The 10,580-nt window shown below is 41.7% G+C and overlaps 1 protein-coding gene across 1 annotated transcript in view; it reads left to right on the top strand.

The window, feature by feature from the left end:
• The window catches only part of LOC108804864 (plasma membrane calcium-transporting ATPase 2-like), a 106,921-nt gene extending 97,931 nt beyond the window's left edge, over window positions 1-8,990 (top strand). Inside the window, exon 20 of the mRNA XM_018576774.1 lies at window positions 8,697-8,990. Coding sequence (XP_018432276.1) covers window positions 8,697-8,990 — 294 coding nt within the window. The remainder of the gene's footprint in view (window positions 1-8,696) is intronic.
• Window positions 8,991-10,580: the final 1,590 nt, after the last annotated feature.

Here is a 10,580-nt window from a genome sequence, read left to right as displayed (position 1 = left end):
AGTCTGCCCTAGAAAAAAAAAATAAACCCCCCCCCGCCATTCTCTTCTCATGGGACAATATCCAATTGATGGGACTCTTGACATTATAAACACTGAGGGAGGCAGATTTCCAAGATTTGGCTATTTCTTTTTTTGCAGCAGTTAAACTGTGGAGGGAAAGTTTAAAGCAGGTGGGGGATGGACCTCAGGCTTACAATTAAGAAGGTTGGGTCCTTAACGATCGGCTTATTCAGTAAGGAGGAAATACGTTTAAAAATAAGGTCCTAACATATGTGTATGTACGTGCCAAGATCCGTACACCCCCTGCAGCAGAGAGGCGAGCATTGCAAAGCGAATTTAGCAACCCTCGTAGGTACCATGTACAACCTTAACAGGACCTTGTAGTTGTTTTCCAGAATACCTGCACAACGCGAATTAGACTTTGTGGAAGACCATGAGATGAGCCAAGTTTGCTCATCCAGTGGCAACCTCAAGTCACGTTCCCACTGAGCAACATAGGAGGGGGGAGTGGTGTTGGAGGAGGTGAGCGGGGAAGAATATGTAATGGAAATTAGCCCCGAGGAATGAGGGGGTTATCCCGGGATAGTAATTTGAATGTCGAACGTTTCCTGGAAGACTCCAAACTTTCTGTGTGTTTGTTAATAAAGGCCTTAATTTGAAGGTAGTGAAAAATGTCCCTGTTGGGAAGGTGATAGTGTTTCTGCAGGTATGGGAAAGGCTTTACGCCAGACTCGCTTTGAAGTTTCCAAAAATGTATGAGGTCACATTCGATCCAGGTTGCAAAACTTTTGGGAAAGGTGTAAGCGAGGGAAAAAGTAGGGGTAGGTTAGGGGAGATCATGCCAGCAGTCATTTTGATTGAATTCCATATATATTCCATAGAGAATAAGAGGTGACATGATTTGAAATAGGAAGTCTAAGTTTGGCGGAGAGCCGGAGGAGATTAGAAATAGTCATTGGTCTTATTCAGTGTCAACCCAGCAGGGAACTTTAGAGGTAGCGTAATAGTTGGGGAGCTGACCAACCAGAGCTGCTTGATAATATTTGAGAAGGTTCGGGACTCCCAAGCCCCCTTGAGGTTTACGAAGAAAAAGAATGCGCCGCAGTATTCTAGGTTGGTGATTACCCCAAATGAAGCGAAAAACATGGGATTGTAATGATTTGAAAATAGAGACAGGGACTGTGAATGGCAGTGTGCGAAAAAGATACAGGAACATGGGTAAGAACGTCATCTTTACTGCAGCTATCTTGCCCAGCCAAGAAAGATTGTATCCAGACCATGTCTTAAGAATGCTGATTAGTTTAGATAACATTGCAGGATAGTTGGCCTTAGAGAGAGCATGGTAAGAAGGGGTCATTTTTATTCCCAAGTATTGAAGATGGTCTGTGCGCCATTGAAAGGGTATACTCTCTCAAAGAATCGCAACTGTTTGGGATGGTAATAAAACATTAAGTGCCACTGACTTGGATTCACGAACACAAAGGCCAGAAATAGAAGCAAAGTCTGCCAGGAGCTTAGAGAGATTGGGCAGTAACACAATAGGATTAGAAAGTAGCAGAAGAGCATCATCTGCAAAAATATATATTTTGTGAGAAACTGCATCATGGGGAAGGCCAGATATATAGGTGGATTCACAAATATTTTGAGCTAGGGGCTCTAGCACTAGGGCAAAGAGGAGAGGTGATAATGGGCATCCCTGTCGGGTACCTCTCAGAATATTGAATGAGGGGGATCGGAAGCCAGAGTATTTTATGTAAGCCATTGGGCCATTATAGAGGGAATGTATCCAGTTAAGAAAGTGGGGACCGAAGCCCCAGCGGTGAAGGGTATAAAAAAAGATAGAGCCAAAATCAAGTGAGAGAAGCATAGCAGGTATTTGGTTGGCCCTAGCAATATGAGTAAGGAGGGTGATTCAGCGCATATTGTCGCTAGCGTCTCTTGTGGGAATAAAACCTACTTGGTCTCTATTTAGAAGTCCACCAATCACAAGATTCAATCTATGGGTCAAGCTTTTAGATAGGATTTTAAGGTCAACATTGATAAGAGAGATATGCCTAAAGTTGGAACGATTGGATTGGTCTGTGTTAGGCTTAGGGATCATACATATAGAGGCTGTGAGGGAATCTTGTCTGAGGGGTTCACCTTGAAGAAAGATAATTAAATGGGCCAAGAGGAGGAGCCATTAGAGGAGCCAAGAGGTCAGTGAACTCCCAATAGGTGACAGTGAGACCATCAGGGCCAGGTCTCTTACCCCAGGAAAGAGAGGCTATGGCACTTATGACTTCTTGCTCCATAATAGGATCTTTTAAAGATTCTACTTAACATAACGAGAGAGAGGGGAGGCCAAGATCAGCGAAGAACTGGTCTGCCTCTCTCTCTGAAAAATGGCCCGAGGGAAAGTACAGAGAGGAAAGGTTTAAGGATGGAAACGGGGTTACAATTGTGAGAGCTCGAAGAATGCGTAGTTTGAAGGGTTTAAAGAAGGGGTCAAGGGACCTCAATTTGTTGGCCAGCAAAGAATCGGCTTTATTACCTTTAAGAAAATACATGTGTGCTGTTATATGTAGTTGTTTAGCAGCATGATCGGTGAGTTGTAGGTTAAGAACCTGGCGTGCCGACTCCAATTTAGCCTTATTAGAAGGAGAAGGATCCAGAGCGAAAGCTCGTACCTGGTTGTGGAAATCATGCTCAAGAGTTGTTAAAGTGACAAAGTCACAGATTTTTTTTTCCTCCCCCTCCTACTGTAAGGCCCACCTTAGATGATGCCTCTGGAGCCGATCATCTTCTTCCTTCCGCTAATATTCAGGAGTCCCTCCGGCGCTGGTGCTGTTCTCTGATCCAGCGCAGACTTCACGGTGTTTGTCCGACATTTATGGCTGAGTGCATTCAGCTCCACTGCACATGCGCCAGGCCCCATCATCCTGTTCGGCTGCTCGAAAAGCTCCAGATCTTCAGACAGGAGCGAGCAGCGGAGACACAGGTAAGTAACTACCTTTATGGTAACTTTTTTAATTTTTTGTAATGTTAGCAAGCAGTAGATAGATGCAAAAAAAGTGTTTAATTGTACTTTTAGTGCCGAAGACGCTCCTTCTTGAGTCTAGAAGCTAACTGAATACGTATCCCTTGAATGACCAGTTTATGTTCTTTCCACAAAATGATAGGGGATTTTTCTGGAGTATGATTAAAGCTAATATAGCTAGTGAGGTAAGATGCAATGGCGACCCGTGTCGTGGGATCTTCTGTAGGCGGCAGTATCTCAGGATGAAGCAACCAACTGTCCATGAGGAACTAATCAAGTAATCATGCCATTTCTCTTACTTTCCCACCCATCAGTACTTTCCCACCCATCATAAATACAATGCAGACATTGCATATCCCACTCTACACAGCATACATAGCAGTCCCCTTTATTCCATTATGTTAAAACATAATCACTTTTACAGTTCAATACATTAATAGGCTTCTTCTATCTCCTCTTTTCTCATCCTTTTCCCTCCACCCTCTTCTTTTTTAACCCACATTAATATATAAACTCTCCACCCTCTTCTTTTTTAACCCACATTAATATATAACCTAATTTTCAACATCAATATAAATCAAATTTACAACCCAGTCGTGCCACATTAGTCACACACAAAGAATTGCACATTTTAATGAACTTAACAAAAAAAAAAAGTGGTGCAAAACTGATTGGGAAAAAAAAAGAAGTTTGCAGCCTGCAGGTCAACACTTGATAATTCTGAAAGTCCTTGTAAACCTTTGTGTAATGGTGACAGCATAAATTACACATTTCTCTATCTAGAGTTAAAGTGTAGGCATCACATTCCTCCTGTTCTCTCTCCTACTAGAAAACAATGTCAGGCAAAATGTGTAGACTTCCAATGCTTCCAGATTCACTTGTAAAATCTGGTTTGGCGGCATGTTTTCAGCACACACTCTCCTCAAAATACATTAGCAAAGTTCATAAACGTGGTTTAAATTAAAGTCAGATTAATATTTATATTTTTACTTCTCTTTGCTATTTTACCTGTAACTGCCACAGAGGATTAATGTGCATATTAACACAGCAGTTACCGTATTATGATAAGAATTCAGTGGAATCCGAAGGACCTCCACCTTTTGCTAACTATGCATCTCTGGTATCTTTTTAATAACTTCAGGACCGCAATACGTATATAAACAACGTGGCCCAGAAGGGGTCATACTAAGATTATGGCTGCCGGCAGCCATGAAGGATCTTGTTACTGTTCTTTGCAGCCAACTCTCTGCTTCAACATAGCCGAAGTACTGTCCAATCACTTGTATGCAGCTTCACAGTGTGCTCCCCGCCGTCCCTCATGTGGGCCCCGAATCGCAGGTGTTGGCAGCGCGATCAGAGGGAGACAGCATACATCCAGTGGATCAGAGTGATATCGACATACATCCAGTGGCTGATCTTCCCTTCGATCACTGAAACCGGAAGCAATGATGATTTAGTCACTTCCAGTTTCAGTCTGTCATTTAAAGAAGCTGATCTGTGCTTCATCAGATTCTTTGGGGTCCGTAGGTGAAATTAGGAGTCTGATAGAGGACCTGCCACGTATTCTGCGTTATCACATAGGGGGGCTTGTTAGCCCCTTTTACCTCTGATTATTCAGTTGCCCTACAGTCAGGTGTTTTCCCCCTGACCACAGCTGGAGAGGTTATTTTGGGTTCCTATGGAGTTAGGGATCCCTGGACTATTGAACCTTCTGTTTATTTCTCCCTTCTCCCCCCCCCACTATGTGTACACACACATAGTAACGCAAACGCGTTGGGTTACACGTGAAAACGACGAGTGCTCCACAAAGGACACATATCGCCTCGAACATTGGAGTGAAAGCAATAACTTTAGTGCCATCACTCACTTTTATATTTAAATTAAATGATTGGTAAACACTTTTAAAGTGTCCCCTATAGGCAAATTTGGTTACTGTAGTGTTTTGCTATTTTATGGGTGCACACATTTTTAAGGATTTACATGTTTGAAATCTATTTACCTGACCACCCCATCTTTTATATTTTACCAAAAAATGCTTATTAAATTCTGTTTTGTGTGCTCTAAAATAATTTTAGTGTATCTTTTTCCTAAAAAAAATATAAATATTGATAAATATTATGACTGAAAAAATTGCCAATGACAATTTTTTATTCTGCAGTTTGGGGGTTTTAAGCAGTTTTCCAGCCAAAAATTCAGATTTGAACATGTGTGAAAAGTAAAAAAAACTGCTGTTAATCTCCACAATTCTTTAAGTTTTACATTCTCCTACTTGTTGATCTTTATGCTCAGCATTGGTTCTAAGCAGTTTTGCTACATCAGTTATTGTCTGCTCCTAATAATATGTCATTTAAAACATGAGGATTTGGGCTAAATGATAAAATGTTTTCCCTTACATATCCATCCAAAGCACCTAAAACCATGATCCAGTGCATCAAGTCTCTGCATTCAAATGCAGGATTCTTACAGTCTAAGAGTTTTATCACAGTTGCTAGCTTGATGCTCATAGGAGACACGCTTTGCAGTTGTTTGACCTTTCCATGTTTGGTGACTTCAGATCAGGGCCGCCATCAGAAACTTTGGGGCCCCTTACACAGCTTTAGACCTGCCCCCCCCCCCACTGCATTACTCAAGCGACTCTGCTCCACTCCCTGATCACTCTTTGGTAAAGCCTGCTACAGACCAAGCTCCGCCTCCTGAAAACCCCCCTTCCTGATTGTACATGAAGGTAACAAGTTACGGGGGGGGCGGTCTCTTTACCAGAGAAGCTTACACTCTAATGCAGAATGGCACCAGCTGTAGGGGGACTACAAATCTCAGCAATACATTATACTGCAATGCAGAACAGTATATAAATTGGACTCTGAACTTAGGGCTGGTTTACACCATAAAGAGTGCATCCTAGAGCGTTTGGCCTCTGAAACACAACCCCACCACCTCTCTGCGTTCAGAGGTGGGAGGGGGCGTGGCAGTGCATTGAAGTCAATGGCACTGCAGCAACGCCCGCAGTGCGATCGCCGGCACCCGAACGCATGGCACATTAGTGCCTGCTTTCCGGTCCTATGTGATCTGCAAAAATGCTGCATGCAGGGAGCCGGCCGGTTTGTGTTCCAGAGGCTGAACGCTTTGGTGTGGACTGGCCCTTAGTAACACCCTGGACTTAGGAACGCTCTGGACTTAGCAAAGCACTGGACTCTGGGCTTAGGAACACACTGGACTCTGGGCTTAGGAACGCACTGGACTCTGGGCTTAGGAACACACTGGACTTTGGGCTTAGGAACGCACTGGACTCCGGGCCCAACTGAGACCCCGCAGGTCTCAGGTGGGCCCAGAGTCCAGTGCGCTTTGGAATGCACTCTTTGTGGTGTGGACTGGCCCTTAGTAACGCTCTGGACTTAGTAACGCTCTGGACTTAGGAACGCTCTGGACTTAGGAACGCACTGGACTCTAGGCTTTGGAACGCACTGGGCTTTGGAATGCACTGGACTCTGGACTTTGGAACGCACTGGACTCTGGACTTTCGAACGCACTGGACTCTGGGCTTAGGAACGCACTGGACTCTGGGCCTACCTGAGACCCCACACATACCTGAGACCCCACACAGCCAACCTGAGGGTGTCCTTGCAGAGCACACCATAGATCCTACACAGCCCATCTGAGACTCTCTATGGTGGGCTCTGCAGGGGTCTCAGGTGGGCTGGTTGGGGTCCCTTTTCCTGCATCTCACTCCCAGCTCCTCTTTCCTGCTGCTGCCGGACTGGTCGGAAGTGACATTGACTGCCCTGCTTCAGAAAATACACCATACAATACACACAGCAATTCCTTTAGTATATTTGTGGTTCTAAGTGCCTGAACACAAATTTGTTTAATTCTTATCCACAGACCATTTCCTACAGCATTTTGCTTTACTGTATCTACATGAAATAGATTTAAGTTGTACATATCTCTAGCACACTGCAAATCACAAAACCATTTTAAAAACCTGTGTATATCATGGAGAGGAACCATTCTTATTTCTTTAAAAATGGAATCTGGTTCTTTTGGTTTTAGACATCTCATTACAAACTGTACTTCATCTGTGTTATGATTATTGTTTTAAACTGTGGTAGGAGCAGCTGGTAACACATTCTTAAATGTGATATGAGGATTCTTTGATTCTTTTCATCTGATAGGTAGTTTGAGTTAGGTGTTCTTGCAGATTGCTGAATTTGATGCATATCTGCATTCCTGTAAATTTCATCACGAAACCTTGAAACAATAAATGTTGCAAACTGTGCAGCCACATAAATCCATTCAAAATTGTTAGGCACACAAAAGGAACCTTCAAAAGTGGTAAAACAGGACAGAAATTACAAAAAAGAAGGAATCTACATAGACATGCCATAAAAACACATTGAAGATGGTTACTGTGCATCTGTAGGGCATAATTTCTCACAACCACACTATTCCATTCTTTACTCCTTTTGCTACACATTTTGCTAAGGCCTCATTCACACTGCTTAGAGTCGGCCCGTACAGATACGTGTGGCATGCACGGCCGTATCAGGCCGTTCCCGGGAAGGACAGGTGCAGCGTGTGATTATATGCAACTTCCCTATGGGAGGACGCCGTCGTACACTCACCTGAACTGCACATACGCACGTACTAGTACACAGACAGGATGGATCATGTCTGCGTCCCAGCATGGACACCCGCATGGATGTGTCAAGTTCGGGTGAGCGTACAGTGGTTTTCTGTCATAGTGAAGAACAGGCTGCTGCATACAATCACACGCTGCACCTGTCCTTCCCGTGAACGGCCTGATATGGCCGTGCATGCCACGCGGATCTGTACGGGCCGACTCTAAGCAGTGTGAATGAGGTAATAACCTGACCTGAAAATGTAACTGTGCAAATGAAGAAAAAAGTATCACAAACAGTACTCAGCTGTGCTATCATTCTAAAAATATATAGTTTAATACAAAATTAATGTATCCTCTGGACATATATACTGCTGGAACTTTTGCTAGAAGTGACTGTTATTATTTGAATAAAACATTTAAGGTTTATTTTCTAATTTTTATGTAAATGCAAGAAATGTTTCATGTTTCAGAAGACCATGGTTTCTTACTGTATGTTGTCTAATTTCTGAGTGGGGCTGCAACTTTAGGAGTTTTGATTTTCACATTATCTTTTTACCACAGATTGCTGTGGTATCCTTTGTTATATATTATTTGTTGTTTTCCTTACCTAACTATAAGGTACAGCACTTTTGATGTAGCACCTGTTATTCTCTGCTTCAACAAATACATACCTGGGAAAGGTTCATAATCACACCATATTAGAGATACTATCATATATTACCTAATAATGCAAACATATCTCCTTTTGCAGGCACTATGTCAGTCTGTTAATATGCACTTTATTTTTCATGTTGGTTTATGATGAAACAAATGTTTTGTAAACATTTCTGGTATACATGATATATTTGCATGGTTGAATGAAACCTTTTATTTCCATGTATAGAAAAAAGATTTTGTTACTCTTTTTCTTTTATTATATTTAAAATAGACTCTCTGAAAGCAGCAATTCATACTTGTTTTTTAATATATTAATTAACTCTTGCATTTTTATTTCATAACACCTCTGTTTTAGATTTTTATGTCTCTTTTACTTAACTTTTTCTTTTTTTTATGCACCAGATTAAAGTGGTTAATGCTTTCCGCAGTTCCCTGTATGAGGGGCTTGAGAAGCCAAAGGCTCGCAATGCTATTCATAACTTCATGACCCATCCGGAGTTCACACCACAGGTGGCAAGGTCTAACCCCCAACCAATGGACAGTGACAGTGAGGGTGAGGAATCTCTGAGTCTTCTGAAGGGACACAATGAACAAGCATACAACCACAATAACAACTCATCTGCTGACTCATTCCCGTTGGACATCAGAGTGTTATCGCCTGAGAAAACTCTGCATAGCTTGGAAACCTCCAAGTAAAACCAAAAATATGTATCATCTGATCTGACCATCCTGAAAAGGTTACCACATCTTCCCTTGCTGTCCTGGTCTTTCACTCTTTTACAACCAATATGCCTACTGTACTTATCTTCACCTCTTTTAGACATTTGCAAGAATATTAAGCACCATCTAACATTAGGTCCATACAGCCAAATAATATACATGTTTTTGCTGTATGAGAACAGACTATCTTGCAAACTAATGTTTCACACATCACATAATTTTATGCCCGGCCTGCTTTTTTGTGCGAGGCAATCATTTGTGATCATTGTGCAATCTTTACAAACTCATTACAAACATTACATGTCCATTAATGCGTTTAAGCCATGTACTTGGTTATTTTTTTTTCCATAAATGTTATCAGTTGCATACTTCATTGTTCATGTTTTCACTTTGACATCCGGTCACACAAATATATAATTATGTGTTGACCCTTCAACTCCCTGTGTATTCCCTTTTGCCCTGTGCTTGCATGTTTAATGGCATAGCTTCCCTGTTGCTCCCTTTATACATGCTATACCCTGCTTGTTCATCTCCCACCTATTATCCTTTAGCTCTAACTTGAAAGTGCTCCTGAAAAGGGAGTTTGGCATAGCTTCTAATTATCAACCAAAATATGCCTTCCCTTACTACTTTATCTAGGTACAGCAGGCAGTGTATCTGTCTTCCACCTGTTGGACTGCCATACACCACGGTTTCGCTCTACTGGAATTGGGAGCTGCTGTGAACTTGTGCAATCTCCCAACTCCCAGATATGTAATAATAACTAGGGGTAAAAAAGATGCTATTTTGCCAGTCTCGCTGTTTTCTGTACCTCCATTCACCATTATATTTACCCTACAGGAGACGGAATCTGGTGTAGAGCTCCAGGTTGTATAATGGAACCAAGGCTACACTGCCATATTAAAATTGTATTTGTGTAATATATAAAATACCTATTTATGAGCTCTGCAGACATATACAGACATGTATTGAAGTATACGCCTACCATGGTACATTTGCAGTCACTGTTTTTTAAATGAAGGTTAATCAATCTGTAGAGGAGATTTGTACTGCTGATCACCTATACTTTGTTGGGGTGTATCATAAAGGAAGATATGTGTTGATAGCGACTATGGCAAGAGCAATGCATTGATGAGATGCATTGATTACTTTGTTCTATAATAGTATAGGTAAAATAAGCTTTACAAATTGCTTGGTCATGATGAACAGGAGTGTCAATTGTAGCCTGAGCAGAGTTCTTTACACTCTTTAATTCCTTGTTAGTCTTGTGTAAACGTGTCATCAAATTTTCCTAAACAGAACATTATGAACTTTTGTTTACGTCTATGGGGCTGCTATGATTTTTGAAAAAGGACAAGGGATTGATTTTTTCCAAAATTCATATAAAAAGAATCCCTGACATTTTACTTTCCTTTTTATTCAGTGCATATTGACTGTTATTGAAATGTTTTTGTCTTAAACTCATTGCTCTGATAACTACCTTTCCATTTTTGTGGCTGTGGGTCAGCATAAGTAGTAAAGATTGTGCAGTTTGGTAACCAAGGCTGCTTATAAAAGCTAGATAAA

Source organism: Nanorana parkeri, unplaced genomic scaffold (assembly GCF_000935625.1).
Source record: "Nanorana parkeri isolate BGI_ZX_2015 unplaced genomic scaffold, ASM93562v1 scaffold77, whole genome shotgun sequence".
In the NCBI taxonomy this organism is placed as follows: Eukaryota; Metazoa; Chordata; class Amphibia; order Anura; family Dicroglossidae; genus Nanorana; species Nanorana parkeri.
This window is presented reverse-complemented; position numbering and strand designations above follow the sequence as displayed.